The sequence below is a fragment of the Squalius cephalus genome, assembly GCF_949319135.1.
Source record: "Squalius cephalus genome assembly, chromosome: 8".
In the NCBI taxonomy this organism is placed as follows: domain Eukaryota; kingdom Metazoa; phylum Chordata; class Actinopteri; order Cypriniformes; family Leuciscidae; genus Squalius; species Squalius cephalus.
The window spans coordinates 44,747,491-44,765,822 of record NC_137129.1 but is presented as its reverse complement, the minus strand read 5'-3'; the positions used below and the strand labels follow the sequence as shown (position 1 = coordinate 44,765,822).

Below are 18,332 nucleotides of genomic sequence, written 5' to 3'. Positions count from 1 at the left end.
TTCGAAATCAAATGAAGAACAATATAAACGAGTCTCAAGTGTATTTTTCCTTCATAATCAATCACACAGCAAAAACATTACAGTCAACCAAAATAAAGTGGTTTTATTAAACAAGTTTTTGATGAAGGTGCCATTCTGAATAATAACCGTTAACTTTCTAGAAGGGTATAATAACAGGCATATTTCATAATTAAGCAACAATTTATATGAAATAAAAATATTTAATTGGGACTTTTACACAGTTGAGCTCTAGAAAAGCAGGTTCGATGAGGTTTATTAATCTCACAGTTCTTCTGTCTGTCTTCTAAATGTTCGTGCTGTTTTGAAGGGTTATTGAGCTCATATTCCATGATTCCCCGAGGGAACGCAGCGGAGCGACTGATGATCAGGGCTGACGAAGAGCCTCAGTCATCCTCGTCTTCCTCGTCGGATGAAGAACGGGAGCGGTCCTGGCGGTAGCAGAGCGCGAGGGTGCGGAGCTGCTCCAGGGACTCGGTGAGCTCGCTGAACTCGGGCCCGTGCGAGAGAAAGCTCGGGGTCACGCGGCGCAGGTCCAGCGCAGAACAAGCTTTCTGCAGCTCAGACAGCTGGAGGCCCACGGCAGGACCCGACTGAAGACTCGTCAGCACCGGGAGACTGGAGACCCGCCGAGGGGGAGCTGGGAGAGACACGGAGGAAGACAAGAACTGGAATTAATCAGGGACGGAGAGAGAGAGAGAGAGAGAGAGAGAGAGAGAGAGAGAGAGAGAGAGAGAGAGACCAAGACCTTAAAGGGATAGTTCACCCAAAAATGAAAACTAGCCTATGATTTAGTCCTCATTGGTGTATATAACATTCTTCTCTCAGACGAACACAATCAGAGTTATATTAAAAAAAATATCCTGGTTCTTCCCAGCTTTATAATGGGAGTGAATGGTGCCTGAGATTTCCAACGTGTGACGAGTGACCTCTGACCCGAGGTCACTGACCTGATCAGAGGTCACTCTTCCACCGGAACTAGACTCGCGTACGCCCGTTACCGGCAGCCAGTGATTATAGTTAATAAAGTTATAAATATGGATATTATTCTTGGCTTCAGAAGGCCTTTATGAACCCCTGGAGTCGTATGGATTACTGTTATGATGATGATGATGATGGATGCATTTCTTCGAAATCTCAGGCACCATTCACTGTTATTATAAATCTGAGAAGAGCCAGGACATTTATTAATATAACTCTGATTGTGTTCGTCTGAGAGAAGAATGTCATACACACCTAGGATGAGTTGAGGGAGAGTAAATCATGGGATCATTTTCATATTTGGGTGAACTATCCCTTTAAGAACAATAACTGTGTAAAGTTTATCAATATTGAATATGTTAATCAGAAGACAGTAGTGTAATTATTAAGCTCAGCTCATTTCATGTTTTATCCTCATCTGATAGTGTCAATGCAGTCAAATACATAATATTACTGAAGTTCTTATAAAACTGAACTGATCAAGCCAGGGGCGACAGTGGCAGACACTCGAAACACTGTAAACGTGCAATATTCATTTCTCTAACATCCATAATGCATCTAAAGTCTCACACTTCTGTTTCATATCTCATGTATTGTCTTTTTTATTAAAGGAGATCTATTATACTTTTTCCCATGTTTAGTGTGATGTTGATGTTTGATGATGAAGAAGCTCCAGTTCTTCTCTATATCAGAGTCAGTGTTTCTGAACTCCTGAAACGCCTCCATTGTAGTCTTGAGTTTCTTCCGGGAACGAACACGTCACAATATTCCTCATTATAATAATTCATGCGCAGAATAAAGGGGCGGGGCCTGGTTGAGTTAGTTAGTAGTGTCTGTATACCATAGACTGTATACAGTGGCGTAACTTTGTTTTAAAAAGTGGGTGGGACGGGTTTTTTTTTTTAAAAACTGGGTGGGGTGGGGTGGGGGTGGGGGGGGGGGATTTATGAATGCTAAATCATAAATCGATGTATGTACAATAACATTACGATGTCCAGCAATCGATTGAAATAGTGCATGGGTTTAATTTGTCGTTTAATGAGGTTTGATATATTTTGGTGTGGGTAAATCCATTATAAGTATGTGTATTGAAATGGTCCAGTGGTAGAACTTTTGCCAAGCGTGTCAGAGGTTGTGGGTTCTAATCCACACTCGTATAGTTTTTTTTTTTTTTCTCATTAAAACCGATTATGTTTATCAGTGGTTGTATATCAGGCAAGCATACGTTTGTATGCATTTTGTTTTGTAATTTCACCGGAACGAATAGAGAGTCTCCACAACGGATTGAAGCACGCGTCCGAGTGAAGACTGACTGTGCGCGAGCCACAAGAGAACACAGTATCCGCGCCACTGATCGCAGCGGCAACGAGCACTTTGATCACTTGATTTCAAAAACAACACATTTCAGCGCTAGATCGCCTCTTACAAACGAACTAAATTAATGCTCTGCTAGTTAACTGGAGATGTTTTATTTATTTGTATTGGTACATTCGTGCCGTGAGATGTTTCAAAAGTGGTGGGGACAATATTGACCTTAGCAAAAAGTGGTGGGGACATGTCCCACCCGTCCCACCCGCAAATTACGCCTATGACTGTATATAATATGGACGTAGTTACGTGTGTGACATCACCTGTAGTGTTTCTGAAGAGCGTTTTTGAAGCCCAAAGTGGGCGGAGCCGGCCGTCGCCATCTTGTCAGCGTCACTCCCGGATAAACGAAAATGTGCAGCGATGCGGATTAGCTGAGGTGACGTGACGCTAACACACAGCAGACAAACGGCTAGCAGTGACATCAGCAGCAATCCACCTGTCATTCAAGTGGCCACGCCCTTAATTATTAGCAATATAGACCAGAACCAGTTTTTGCACCAGACTGTAAACATGTTTTTCTCTGCTGTAAAGTTGGGCATTTTAACATGCGGTACTGAGTCTCTTCTGCAGTCGGCCTCTAGTGGCCAGTCCATGAACTGCAGTTTAAGAGAGTCAAGAGAGAGACAGAAAGTTTGCCGCTTGGTTGAAACTGGTGGTTATGGTAAGGGGCGGGACATTTCAAAGCGCTCAACCAATCACAACACACTGCTCCAGCCGACCAATCAGAGCACATTGTGCTTTTCAGAAGGAGGGGCTTCATAGAGACAGGAAGTAAACAGAGCATTACTGACAGACTGGGAAGAGAGGAGCCGCAACAATGGAGAATATGAGGAGAATAATCAACATTCAAGCAGGAAAACCTGTTCTAGTAGAGCCTGAAACAACATCAAGCAGTTTCCAGATGAGCTGATGATTCTAGAGCGGCACTCACTGTCAGCAGGATCAGACCGGTTCTGGAGGAAACCCTGCGGACCCAGAGCCGGACTGAAGATCTGTGGGAACGGAGGGGTGAGTTTACTGGGACTGGACAGCAGCTGCACCGCCCTGCAGACACACACACACACACACACACACACACACATCAGACTCAGACCAAAGACAGCCGCTCAGAGCCGTACGGTTAGTGTGTGTCGGTCACTCACAGAGAGGATGATGGGTAACGTGACCTGACGTACACCGCCAGCACGTCTTCTCCAGAGCGCTCGTAGTGCAGAGGACTGGGCGGCTCCACGCCAGGGAGAACAGGACTGAGGACAACAACACTTACAGCATCACATGTTTTACATTTGAACTAAACACATACATAGACATTTCCATGTAACACAGAAAAAAAAGAAAAACAAATTCTCAGTATTTTACATTGATATACAATACTACCTCTTTCCTAGTCTTCTATCGGCACCTAATATTCAAAGAGTTATTGAAGTATTATTGGTAACACTTTACAATAAGGTCTAATCTGTAAACATTAGTTAACATGAACTAACAATGTGCAATATTTGTATTCATCTTTGTTAAAGTTAGTTAGTAAAAATCTAATTGTTAAAAGTTTGTTCGCAGTGCATTAACCAATGTTAAATTTGGATTTTAAAAATGTATTAGCAAATGTAGAAATTTGCATTAAGATTAATAAATGCTGTGGAATTATTGTTCATTCATTGTTCATATTAACTAATGAAATCTTATTGTATAGTTTATATTATTTATATACCATTATAGTTTTTATTGATATTTTGAATTAGCTTTTATCTTTATATTTTCAGTTTTCATTTAAAATTGTAAAAAGTCATATGATATGCTTCTGTCATTTTTTATTAGTTTTAGATTTTTTTAAAATTAATATTACTATTTAGATTAATTTATTTTCAGTTCAGTTTTAGTTTTTATTAATTTCCAATTAATACTTTAACTTATTTTACTTGGTTTCCAAGGCAACATTTGTAATTTTAGTCTAGTTTTTCATCAAATATTTTAATTTTATTTCAGCCTTATTTCAGATTAACAGAAATATTAATCGTTTCATTTGGTGGGTACAGCATTTTAAAATGAATTAAATTGCATTTTTAATTACAATTCAACTCCTAAATTTTAAAGGTAACAAAACTGGAGCAAAATCTGAATTTCAAGAAGCAGAATTTAAATGAAATTACATAAACATGAATGAATATAATTGCTGTTTTTTAAGTTGGCATGAAATAAAAATGTCTAAATGCATGTTATTGATTTTATTGTGAACAATTTGTCCATGGATATATTACATTTTTTTGACCCAATAATGTTTAATCAAAATGTCATACTCAATCACTTAAACCCCGCCCCTTTCTTATGAGTGCCACGCCCACATCTCAACACCCAATCAATGACTGATGCACAGAACAAGTCCCGCCCAACATATTTTTCATTTTTGATAATCCGCTACACTTGAATGTACTTCACAATGCAGAAGAAAAGATCTGAATTCGCTTCTTCCATTTTATCACAATGTTTGAAATAATAATAATTCTGGACAGTTTTCTGGTGCTTGACTTTACAGTATTTCAATAAGATGTAATAATGTATTAATAACTAATTACATTTATTAAGGAATAATGTTTTAATGTTACTTTAAAACTAAGTGTTGCTTCTTAACACCAGGATATTTGGAGGTTAAACAAACGAACTACAGCTAAATATAACATTGTAACATATATATGTAAGGAATAATTGACGACAGGCCGTTGAATTATTAGAAAAATAATGCACACCAAACAAGCTTTGAACTTTGAGCTCTGTAACCTTGCAGATCTGTTTATGCTCAAACAGCATTACACACTAAAGAGAGTTGAAAAAGTGAAAAGCATAATAGGTATACTAGCTGCATTAAAGATATTATTTTTGAGCAGCTGGTATTACCCCCTGGGCTTCAGCTCGTGGCCGTCCATGCATTAATGCTCTCCTAGATAGAAATAACAAGTTTGTGCTTGGTGGAGCATTTTGCCCTCTCAGCCAACATTGTTATACATGTTGTTTAGCATTGTTGCCTTGTCACATCACTTGAATTAATCAAATAAAATTTTGAGCTCGTTTTAAAAAGCATAAAAGCTTTTTTTTCTTAACAATAAGCTTTAGACTATTTATAATGTTTTAATAAAAGAACATTTTTAAAGAATGATTTTGGCACAACGGCTCCACACAGAAGAGGGCGCCATTGTGCCGCTGCATCTCCTGCAACGTGTTTGAGTACCTGATTAAAACAATGTGTATTGAGGAAAAAAACACTATACATTTTTAAAGGAACTAGTTTTAATGATGTATTTTGAAATGGAATTTGGTAAAATTGTGGTTTTGTTACTTTTTGTGCTATTATATATAATTTAGAAGCAGCACAATGCCTGTTGAACTTTACAGTCGTATTGTTATGTATTACGTGTTTAGGATAAGTCTTTTTTATTACCTCATTGTGACTGTGAGTAAATTCACTCACAATATTTTAGTGTTAATGTTACGTCCAGTGTTATCATATGTCTGGGGTTGTAGTTTCTCTAATTTTTTCCCCTTCATTCTTTGAGAACTTATTTAATAGAGTATGATAATGCAATAATGTCGCACACATTTGACTGTCTGTGTTTTAGTTACAGGTTTTAGACTTTAGTCTGACCTTCTCTGGATCAGCTGATGGAGAATAAAGATCCTCTACAGACACAATCACATTCAACAGAATCAACAGACACAAACCCACAGTGATCATCACACACACATGTGTGTGTAACTTACAGAATGATAAGAACGGGGAAGAGAAAAGATCAGGTGAGACTTGTAATGGTCAACAGCTGGAGTGCCCTTGAGAGCCACCAGAGGGCACTCCACAACAGACTATTGTCATTCCCTCACAAACTACATTTCCCATAACTCTCTGCCTGGACTCATCATCACTGATTGCATCCACCTGTGTCTCATTATCTTGTTTAACTCGCCCTATTATAGCCAGGGCAAGGTTATAATCGTTAACGAAAACTAACGAAAAAACGAAAACTAGGTGGGAAAAACATTGTCGTTAACTGAAATAAAAATAAAAACGAGGCATTACAAAAAAACGATAACTAACTAAAACTGTAATGTGTGTTTGGCAAAACTAACTATTATAAAATAAAATTATAGAGTAAATGTCCTTAGTTTTCGTCTTTGTCAAGGTCTTTCATTTTTTAACGCTATTTAAAACACGCAGCGTATTCGTTCAGCTGCATTTCCCTTCCCTGCTCTCCCTCCGTCTCTCTGTCACTCATGCGTCTCTCACATGCGCGCGCGCACACACACACACACACACACACATGCGTCGCGTCTGAACGCGTTGTTGTCTTTGGAGCTCCATCGATTGATTTATAATTCTTGATTTCTCTTTAAACTCACTTACAACGAACATTTTCTACTTTTCCTCACCTCATAGTTACAACGCGGACTGTTGAGCAGACGCGTCTCAAGCCTAGTGATCCAACGCTGGATACTCTTATAGGTTACGTCCGTGGATCACGGCTGAACGCGTCTTCTCCGCATTCATTTACAAACAAACATTTTTTCGCCTATCGTGCGTCTACTCTACACCCGTACCACTAAAAAGACGGATTATATCCAAGACTTAAGCCATAAATTAGTATTAATATTGATAGCATCACTGGTAGCGTCGTTGCTAACTTAACGTACTGTCCATCTGTTAAAATGGCGAATATATCAGATGTAAGTAGTCTACCTTTTGGTGCAGGTGAAGACACATTTGAGCTGCACGCGGTGCAGTCCGAGCTGGAAGCTGTTGAGAAACAGATCCACGACCTTTTAGTGAGACAAGCCGAGCTGATAGACCGGCGTTTGGCTCTTGAAACATCACGCGCCGATGCACACAAATCAGTGATTAACGTTACTAACCCGCTGACTCCGACCTCGTCTACTCCGTGCGTTACTCAGCATCGGTCCCGCGCGCCGAGGTCGCGATCAGCCATGGTCTCGTTCACTCCGGCTCCAACATGCCACCACGAAGCCTGGATATTTCCGCAGCGGAAGACGCGAGTCAGGTCTAGACCAAGAAAACTGTCCCCGACCCTCCCGGTTTTCGAGATATCCACACAAAACCGCTTCTCCCCTCTTCGCGAAACAGAACGCGATGCTGTGATCATCGGCGATTCCATCGTTCGACACGTACACGCTACGTTAAATAAAAGTAAGGTGCATAGTCACTGCTTTCCTGGTGCTCGTGTTTCTGAAATCGCCGCTCGCGTTCCCGAGATTCTGAACGAGCGCGTCGGAACTGTGGTCTTGCACGCAGGAGTGAACGACATCAGGCTGCGCCAGACGGAGGTTCTGAAGAAAGACTTCAGGAATCTGATCGATACGGTACGCAGCACATCGCCTGATATAACGATCATTGTGTCAGGACCGCTTCCCACGTACCGACTAGGTCATGAAAAGTTTAGTAGATTATTCGCGCTAAATGAATGGTTAATGTCATGGTGCAGTGAGCAGAAACTGCTCTTTGTAAATAATTGGAATCTGTTTTGGGAGCGTCCTAGGCTTTACCGTGCTGATGGCTTACACCCAAGCAGATTCGGATCGGATCTTCTGTCAGATAACATCTCCAAAATGTTAAATACCTTTTGACTAGTAACCAAAAGTCCAAATCATAGTCTCTGCTGCACCAATTTAACTGATATAAATAGTGTTGAACATTGCATAGAAACTGTGTCTATTCCTCGTTTAGTGAGATCAAATAATAAATCTACTGCAGGATCTAGAAAAAATCTAATTGTTATTAAACCAGAGAATGTTGCTATTAGTAATCAAAAACAATTTCTAAAGCTAGGTCTTCTAAACATTAGATCACTCACACCTAAGGCAGTTATTGTAAATGAAATAGTCACAGATAATAGCTTCGATGTACTTTGCCTTACTGAAACCTGGCTTAAACCAAATGATTATTTCGGTCTAAATGAGTCTACTCCATCAGGATACTCCTATAAGCACGAACCCCGTCTGATTGGTCGTGGCGGCGGTGTTGCAACAATCTATAGAGATATTCTCAATGTTACTCAGAAAACGGGCTATAAGTTTATTTCGTTTGAAGTACTTGTACTAAATGTTACGCTCTTAGATGTTAGAAAAACATCCCTATTATCTCTAGCCTTGGCTACCGTATATAGACCGCCTGGGCCTTACGCTGATTTCCTAAAAGAGTTTGCAGATTTTCTCTCAAACCTATTAGTTAATTTCGATAAAGCATTAATTGTTGGAGACTTTAATATCCACATAGATAATTCAAATGATGCGCTAGGGGCTGCGTTTACAGATTTATTAAACTCCTTTGGGGTCAAGCAAAACGTTACCGGACCAACTCATCATTTTAATCATACACTCGATTTAATTATATCACATGGAACCGATCCAACCGATATAGATATCATTCCACAAAGTGACGATGTCACTGACCATTACATGGTAACTTGCATATTACGTACCCCTGTAATATATCATGCTGCGCCACGTTATCGATTAGGTAGAACAATCCTTCCATCCACCATAGATAATTTTTCAAATAGCTTATCTGATCTGTCTCAGCTGCTGCCTGAACCCAAACAAACAGATGAACTTGAGGAATTAACTAGCATTATGAGCACCATTCTCTCTGGAAAATTGGATATTGTTGCACCCATTAGACTAAAAAAGGTCAGAGAGAAAAGTAAAGCACCATGGTACAATAATACTACGCATGTTCTAAAGAGAGAAACCCGTAATTTAGAGCGTAAATGGAAAAAAACTAACTTAGAGGTCTTTAGAATCGCGTGGAAAGATAGTATGTCACGTTATAAAAAGGCCCTAAAAGAGGCCAGAGCTGAGCATCTCCGCAAACTAATAGAAAACAACCATAACAATCCTAGGTTCTTATTTAACACCGTGGCTAGACTAACAAATAAACAGATGTCTCCTGAACAAAATATTCCGTTAGAGTTTAGTAGTAATGATTTCATGAAGTTCTTCACTGAGAAAATAGAAAACATCAGAACCACAATTGTAAACGTTCAATCCTCAATCGCGCCTTATAATTCAGCCTCAATTATCACCCCGCAAGAACAATTACAGTGCTTTACAACTATAGAACAAAAAGAGTTAAATAAACTTATCACTTCATCTAAAACAACAACATGTTTACTAGATCCTATACCAACTAAACTATTGAAAGAAGTGTTACCTGTAGTGGAAGAGCCTCTCCTCAATATTATTAACTCGTCTTTATCATTAGGTTATGTTCCAAGAACATTTAAACTGGCAGTTATAAAACCTCTCATTAAGAAACCACAATTAGATCCACATAATCTAGCAAATTATAGACCCATTTCAAATCTACCTTTTATGTCTAAAATACTAGAAAAAGTTGTGTCCGCTCAACTGGGCTCCTTCTTGCAAGAAAATGACACCTATGAAAAGTTTCAGTCTGGGTTCAGGCCGCATCATAGCACTGAAACTGCGCTCGTTAAAATCACAAATGATTTACTTTTAGCTTCTGACCAAGGCTATATCTCAATACTAGTTTTACTTGATCTTAGTGCTGCGTTTGATACTATAGATCATACAATACTCTTAGATCGACTACAAAATTATACTGGTGTTCAAGGACAAGCATTAAGCTGGTTTAGATCGTATTTATCTGACCGCTACCATTTTGTTTATTTAAATGGAGAAAAATCGATCATAACTCCAGTAAACTATGGAGTGCCGCAGGGATCTGTGTTAGGCCCTCTATTATTCTCAATATATATGCTGCCACTTGGAAATATTATAAGGAAACATGGAATTAGTTTCCATTGTTATGCTGATGACACTCAAATATATATTTCATCACGGCCAGATGAAAACGCTAAATTATCCAAATTGACAGAGTGTGTTAAAGATATAAAAGATTGGATGACGCGCAATTTTCTTTTATTAAATCCAGATAAGACAGAGGTAATACTTATCGGTTCAAAAAACCACCCACAAAACCTCTCACAATACAACTTTAACATAGTAGGATGTCCTGTTACTTCATCCTCTACAGTAAAAGACCTGGGTGTTATACTTGACTGCAACCTGTCTTTTGAAAATCATATTTCATATGTAACAAAAACAGCCTTTTTCCACCTTAGAAACATTGCTAAGCTACGTAATATGCTATCAGTTTCTGACGCAGAAAAGTTAGTTCATGCATTCATGACCTCGAGACTAGATTACTGTAATGCTTTATTAGCTGGTTGTCCTGCATCCTCAATAAACAAGCTACAGTTAGTCCAAAATGCTGCCGCTAGAGTTCTAACTAGATCAAGAAAATATGATCATATAACACCAATTTTATCATCACTACATTGGTTACCTATAAAGTCCCGTATTAATTACAAGGTATTGCTACTGACTTATAAAGCCCTAAACGGCTTAGCTCCAGTCTATTTAACCGATCTTCTATCGCCCTATAATCCATCGCGCTCTTTAAGGTCACTAAATTCGAGGCTTTTGGTCATACCTTGGATATCCAGATCCACCAAAGGAGGGAGAGCATTTTCACATTTAGCTCCAAAACTCTGGAATAGTCTTCCGGATACTGTTCGTTGCTCAGACTCGCTCTCCCAGTTTAAAACTAGATTAAAGACGCATCTCTTCAGCCAGGCATTCATATAATACTTTTAATCTTACAGTTAAATCCGGTCTCTAGTTCATAAACGCCAGAGGAGAACTGGCCCCCGACTGAGCCCGGGTTCTCCCAAGGTTTTTTTTTTCTCCATTAGGTCACCTGATGGAGTTTTTCGGTTCCTTGCCACTGTTGCCTTTGGCTTGCTCAGTTGGGGATATTTGGATATTTAATTTAACTAATCAATCAACGATACTATTGATCAGCATTACCAAACATGGACGTTCCATTAGAAACAAACATTGATGTATTGTTTTAATTTATTACTGTGAAGCTGCTTTGATACAACCTATGTTGTGAAAAGCGCTATATAAATAAACTTGACTTGACTTGACTTGACACACAGCCCCTCCCCTCCGTGCACACCGCGTCTCCATGAGAACGAGTGTTCGTTCGACGTTGAAAGCAAGTTCGCTTAAGGTTAGTATCTCTATCTCGTGAACACCTTTACACAATCACACATTAAAAAGTGGTATCAAAATATTTTAAATTCTGAATATAATTTTGTCAGTGTGTTAATGTCGACCTGAGAAGCGATTGCGCCTTCTTTAGAAAGTTAACTAGTCGCAAGTTTGAGGTAAAATGCACTTTTTGGTTGTGGTTGTCGATGTCAAAACACTATATAAGCTTTGATTCAAATATTAAATAATGTTATGTCATTTTTTTACTTTTACACTTAATGTTTGCTGCTTCAATCCAGATGAGTAGGCTATTGACTGTAGGGAAAGTGGGGTGAGTTGTGCCAGTTTTTACTCAAAGTGACTTTAAAGTGAGGCCATGGCAGTAATTCCTTCAACTTAACGATGTGCATATATTTCAGGATGTGGTGCATCCCTGAGAACAATAACTTTGGATCTGAAATAAATTGTTTCAGAAATATAGCTTTTGGGGAAAAAGTGGTCTCATGGCACAACTTGCCCCTGGTGCGGGGGAAGTTGTGCCTTTAGGGGAATACATTGGGGTAAATTGTGCCAGTGATTTCTGAAGTAAAGCAGAACATTTTAATGTTATGAACTGTAATGCTATATGAAAGCAAGACAAATTCAATACAAAATTACTCATTTAAGGTTTATTTAGATATTGTCACCCTGGAATACCATAGCATGCGTTTTTCCTACTATGGTCAATTGCATAGGGATTTTGTATTGAACATAACTCTGGATCACAGTGTCATAGAGACAAGGGGGCGGGCTCATTTTACTCAGACGACCAATCAGTCTCTCAGGATCATTGTGAAGCTATCAAGCTACGCCCTAGCAACCATTTAGAGCACCATAGCAACACAATATATGATATTTGTGAATCATTTCAGGCAAAAAGGCTTTGGCAATAGATGCCTGTTGACATAGCGCTGTCTGTCAATTATGTAACATATAAGAATAAAGTGACTAGGCTAATTTCTAAACATACTATTGTGACATAGGCCACTTAAAAACGGAATAAAACTTCTGTTTAATAACATAGTGCAAACTCAAAACTGAAATCAGTGTTAGCTAAATTAAACAAATAGCAGGCAGGCCTAAGTCAAACAATGATGAGGCATGCCCATCTCCTCACTTCTCAAGATTATCCCCTGTGAGTATGTAGGTCTAGGTGGTCTGGATCTGGCACAACTTAACCCAGGCCCTTTGGCACAAATCACCCCAGACCCACAAGTTTGAAAAACTAGCATGATCCAGCAGTTAAGAGCTAACATCATGCTAACTGTATAGACTCATTAGCCGTTTCTAAATATGCGAACTTGTCTGTACTTGTGTTCTTGTGGACTTGTGAAACGTCATCAGTCGCTGCCCTAGTACTGTTCCAATTCAAAGTTCACATCTAGCCAAGTCCAGTTCAAATCCCCGGATGTGTTCTTGATCCGCCCCTTTTACCGAGGATGCATCGAGAGGTGACTTGTGCGGACTTCAGACAGCCAGGTATCCCAGAATGCATCTCACACCAACCAGCAAGCGTCAATAGCAGAGGAGAAACCCCGCGTAATTTAAAAATACTGCTATAATTGTGTCACAAAATGTAGTTTTAAGAGTATTTCAGGCGAGAATGTAGTTGTTAAAAGCTCAAATCTTTGGTTTATTTATAAAGATAGCGCCTTATTGAAAATTTGATCTGACGTTTTCGGAGTTTTGAGAACCAGGCAATCGGACGCTCGGCGCTCGTACCCCGCCGAGAACAGCCTCTCTCGGCTAGTGCTGCTGACTTGCCGGTGGCTCGGATGTCTAGTCTAGTGGTTTAACTAACATGAGATATAAATCGTCTTGTGTATATCCAACAGGCGATTTATTTATTTTATTTGTCTCATTAATGTATAATTTGTTCCCTGGCAAAACGTTTTAGCTGAGAGCAAAGTGAAGTTTCATAGCTTTATTTAACGTTAGTCTATTTAAATTTAACGTTTTAGCGAGAGCTGACTTATGTTTGACTGAATCGTTGGCTTTTTATTGTTGTATAGCTTCTTATACCTTTTAGGCTACTTATACTTTTAGAATGGCTATTATTGATCATTAAAACTGACATTTAACAAAAAAGGTTATGTCATTTTATTTTATATATTTAAAACATAGCCTATACAATATTTTATTATAGTCTGCATGTTGCCTATTCTCTTCACTGTATATACATATATGACACAACCCTGTCTCTTTTTGCTAAATATTCGTTTTAATGATCAATATTATAATGTTTTTTTATTCATCATATTTTTAAAATGAAAACAAAAAGAGTCAGGGTTGTGCTTTATATTTTGTGTTGTTGTAAATATGCAGTGAAGATAATCAATTGCGTTTCCTGAACCACATTTGTGTGGCCATTATGTTAAAGATTTTTTTTTTTAATGAAAATGAAAAGAGGCAAAGTGGTGGTTTATAACATATTTCGTTTTATTTGTAGCCTAAAGAGATAACTGGAGTAGCCAGAGCGAGCTGCATGAGTGACGCTATCAAGTACGCCGCTGTTCCATTTGCAGAATTATCGGACTTGCGTCCTCCCGTCCTCGGGAGTTCGTTCTCCTGAGTCGAACTTGTCAGTCCGAACTACCAAGGACTCAAGTCCGAACTTTGCATACTTGGTATTGAGAAACGGCTATTGTGTAGCCTACTAAAGCACTAAAACATGTGTGAAATGTTTTCAAACTTGTCTATAATTGTTCAGACACTACAATCAAAAAACCTTAATCATAGAAATTTTACTTTGACAGGGAAAAAACAGTTTTTTGCACTAAAATGTGCTTAACTCTCATGCCATGTGTCTCTCTTCTTTGGAGGATGAGTAAAAGTGATTGCTTTTCAAAATTATGTGGTTACATGACCAATTTCTTCTATGGTTTTCCAGAAACAAGGGGTGGAACTACTTCCCCCCCTGGCACAAATCACCCCACTCTCCCCATAGGGTAAATTTAGTATAGGGTGTGAAAATTGTACAGCTGTGGTATTTGTATAGGGTGTGAATTCTGTATAGAAGATGTATAGATTTTTGGTACAGTGTGTGGATTTTGTAAGAGGTAAAGGAATTTCAATGGGGTGTGAATTTTTTTCTAAAATTGTATTATGTTTTTATTATTACACAATACTTTTTCTGACTTTTTTGAATCTTGCCCCTGACAAATAACCCAAATTACAAAAAAAGACTAAAACTAACACTAAAACTAATAAAAACTAAACTAAAACTAAGCATTTTCAAAAAATAAAAACTAAACTAAACTAGCAAACCCACTTTAAAAACTAATTAAAACTAATCTGAATTTGAAAACAAAAAGTCAAAACTAAATAAAAATAAAAACTAATGAAAAATGCAAAACTATAATAACCCTGAGCCAGGGGCACGCTCAAGTTCAAAACGGTGCGCAACATTTTGCTACGGTTTCCGGGTTGAACGTCATGTTTCCTGGAAACGGCATGCACCGGTGTGCAACGAGGTTTGAGATGCGTTTTTGTCTTGTTTGGTGGGTGTGTCAGAACTGCAGTCCAATCAGCAGCAACATGCATATAAAGCACGCGGTATTAAAGTGAACTCGCACAATGGGTTCAAGGAAAGTAATTTACAAATGTGTTTGATGCATCTCGGTATACGCAACAACTGAGGATTTTAGAAGACATGTTTGTCAAGTCAAGTCAAGTCAAGTCATCTTCATTTATATAGCGCTTTTAACAATGTAGATTGTCTCAAAGCAGCTTTACAGAGATAAGCGTATAATTTAAGGTAACAGAGATTGTTTCGGCTTTACAGCAGAGTTAAGTTATTTCCATCTAAAGTTAGTTTTAATTGATTTGCTTCCGTCGCAATGATCATTTGTTATTAAATTAGGGGCCGCTAAGACGACACCATTCTCTCTACACAGACTTTTAACGCGAACCTGTGAGAAACGCTGATGGCGTTCACATGCGCATTTAGAATGGGTTCTATAGTTATGTGCGTTTGAATATACGCAGGTTTGGAATTCCCTACAAGCCAAGCCTAAACAAAATACTTGTCTTTCCTTATAAATTTTGATAAGGAATTTTATTTTATTTGTTGCTTTGGGGTAGGACCGCGAGACGAATTTTCCCGACAACGCCTTATCTGTAGAGTGGTAGTGGGATCCTCCATAGGGAGAGACTAGTTGGCACTTCAGCACTGCGTTGTCATCGGTCCAGGCGAAGGTCCTTCGTCAGATCTGGATACGGCCTGGATCCGGCAGGCTGCAGGAAAACCTCGGGATAAACACAGACACTAAAATTAGCGTAGATGCCATTCTTCTCATGATGTAACGAGTACATCAGGATTTTTGGGAAGTGTTCCCGGTTCCGGCTGACCTACTATATGCAGCCTAACATTAAATTATAGAAGTCTATAATGTATTATGTGAAAGCTAGGTCAAAGAGATGTGTCTTTAATCTGGCTTTGAACTGACAGAGTGTGTCTGCTTCCCGGACAATGGTAGGAAGACTGTTCCAGAGTTTTGGTGCTAAATAGGAAAAGGATCTACCGCCAGCAGTCGATTTTGATATTCTAGGTATTATCAACTGGCCGGAATTTTGAGATCGTAATAGACGTGACGGACTATAATGCGTTTAGAGCTCGCTCAAGTACTGCGGAGCTAAACCATTCAGTGCTTTGTAAGTAATCAGCAATATTTTAAAATTGATGCGATGTTTAATAGGGAGCCAATGCAGTTTTGACAGAACTGGGCTAATATGGTCATACTTCCTGGTTCTGGTAAGAACTCGAGCTGCTGCGTTTTGGACCAGCTGTAGTTTGTTTATTAAGCGTGCAGGACAACCACCCAGTAGAGCATTACAATAATCTAGCCTTGAGGTCATGAACGCATTAACTAATTGTTCCGCATTTGTCAATGAGAGCATATGGCGTAATTTAGATATATTTTTAAGATGGAAAAATGCAGTTTTACAGATACTAGACACGTGACTTTCAAATGAAAGATTGGTATCAAAGAGCACACCCAGGTTCCTAACCGACGACGAAGACTTAACAGAGCAGCCATCAAGTGTTAGACAGTATTCTAGATTATTACGTGAGGAAGTTTTATTACGTGAGGAACTGTATTCTATTATAAGTCGATTCAGCAGTCAGAGATGAAACTCAGAGTCCAGCTGTGTGTCCATGAAGAGTGACCGTTCTGGACAAACCAGTGAAATCAACTGATCTGAGGTACAGCATAAATGTCTGGATGGAGAGATAGAAAGAACTAACTAGATCTTTCTATGTGAGGTTTATCTGTCAAATTAACTATATTAATGCTTGTCTCAATTCTATTATCTATGTTTTATTCTATTACTTATACCAACTCACATTAATTTTACATCTTTAATTTGTGGTAATCTATTATTGTAATATTTTGTTCATGACTCTCTATTAACTCTTTCCCCGCCATTGATGGTAATTTCCAGCTTTACATTGTAACACTTCAAATTAAAGACTAATTGAAACACAAAAAATAAGGGGGAACCACATCCAAGTATATTTGCCAAACAACAGTTCAGAACAAATGCATAACAACAGATCCAAAGAGTCCTTTACTATCAACTTAGTCCATAAAATGTCCACACAGAAACACAAACTGATAATATGGGAATATAGATAATGTGGGTGTAATGGATATAAGGAACCTGTAACCCCTATAATCCAAAATCAGTTCAGTCGCGACCACAGTCTCGTCGCAGCGAATAACTCACTCAGACAAAAATAGTTGAAAAAGTAGAAAAAAGGGGGAAAAATATAATCCACAAGGGTGATCCAAACGAAGAAGAGTTGATGCTGGTGTAAAGTCTGTGGTGAATGCATAGATTTCGTAGCCTGGAAATCTGGAAATATAATGTGAAAACCAGGGCTGCGTTCAGCCCCGACAAAACGTTACAACCACCCAGTAGACCAATTGTCGTAAGTTTTATTGTAAAAATATAGGATATCAACATAATGATGTAGTTGTTTATATTTTTAGCTTCATTGCAAGTGTATGACATTTGGTATAGAAATAAACAATGGTAATTAAGTGCTTTTCCTAAAAATGAGAAAGAAAATACAGGGTATTAAAACAGTATGAACTACAAATAAAGTCAGTATGTGAGGCTAAATAGATGTGTTTTAGTCAGAATTAGGTAAGATGTGTGCTTCCATTTCAGTTTCCACAAATCCCTTCACTCGATTGGGATGTTCTCTTTTGTTCTGGGCGGCAAGTGCACTAACTGTAACATCAGGCATATTTTGTAGTATTAAACACATATTTATACCGACTTCATCAGGCTCAGAAAATTCTTCACAAAGAACACAAAGAATGGCCTTCTCAGCTGCCATAGTTGCAACTCTTGCGTCATCAGAACAGTGTGTTCAACGCATCACCGTTTCTGTTTTAAAAACGTTGTGCAACGTTTTGTCGGGGCTGAACGCAGCCCTGGTTTTCACATTATATTTCCAGATTTCCAGGCTACGAAATCTATGCATTCACCACAGACTTTACACCAGCATCAACTCTTCTTCGTTTGGATCATCCTTGTGGATTATATTTTTTCCCCCTTTTTTCTACTTTTTCAACTATTTTTGTCTGAGTGAGTTATTCGCTGCGACGAGACTGTGGTCGCGACTGAACTGATTTTGGATTATAGGGGTTACAGGTTCCTTATATCCATTACACCCACATTATCTATATTCCCATATTATCAGTTTGTGTTTCTGTGTGGACATTTTATGGACTAAGTTGATAGTAAAGGACTCTTTGGATCTGTTGTTATGCATTTGTTCTGAACTGTTGTTTGGCAAATATACTTGGATGTGGTTCCCCCTTATTTTT

General features: G+C 38.6%; 1 protein-coding gene and 1 long non-coding RNA gene across 2 annotated transcripts in view; one reads left to right on the top strand and one right to left on the bottom strand.

Annotated features, from left to right (window-relative positions):
• Positions 1-18,332, top strand: part of LOC307163783 — a 485,677-nt gene that overhangs the window by 137,534 nt on the left and 329,811 nt on the right. The gene's annotated exons all lie outside the window — the stretch shown is intronic.
• Positions 117-5,808, bottom strand: LOC307162994 (protein misato homolog 1-like; the record flags this gene model as incomplete). Its single annotated transcript, XM_079878786.1, has 4 exons — positions 117-658; positions 3,302-3,414; positions 3,513-3,617; positions 5,804-5,808. The coding sequence occupies 4 exons, from the start codon at positions 5,806-5,808 to the stop codon at positions 405-407; spliced, it is 477 nt and encodes a 158-aa protein (XP_079734912.1). The 3' UTR covers positions 117-404.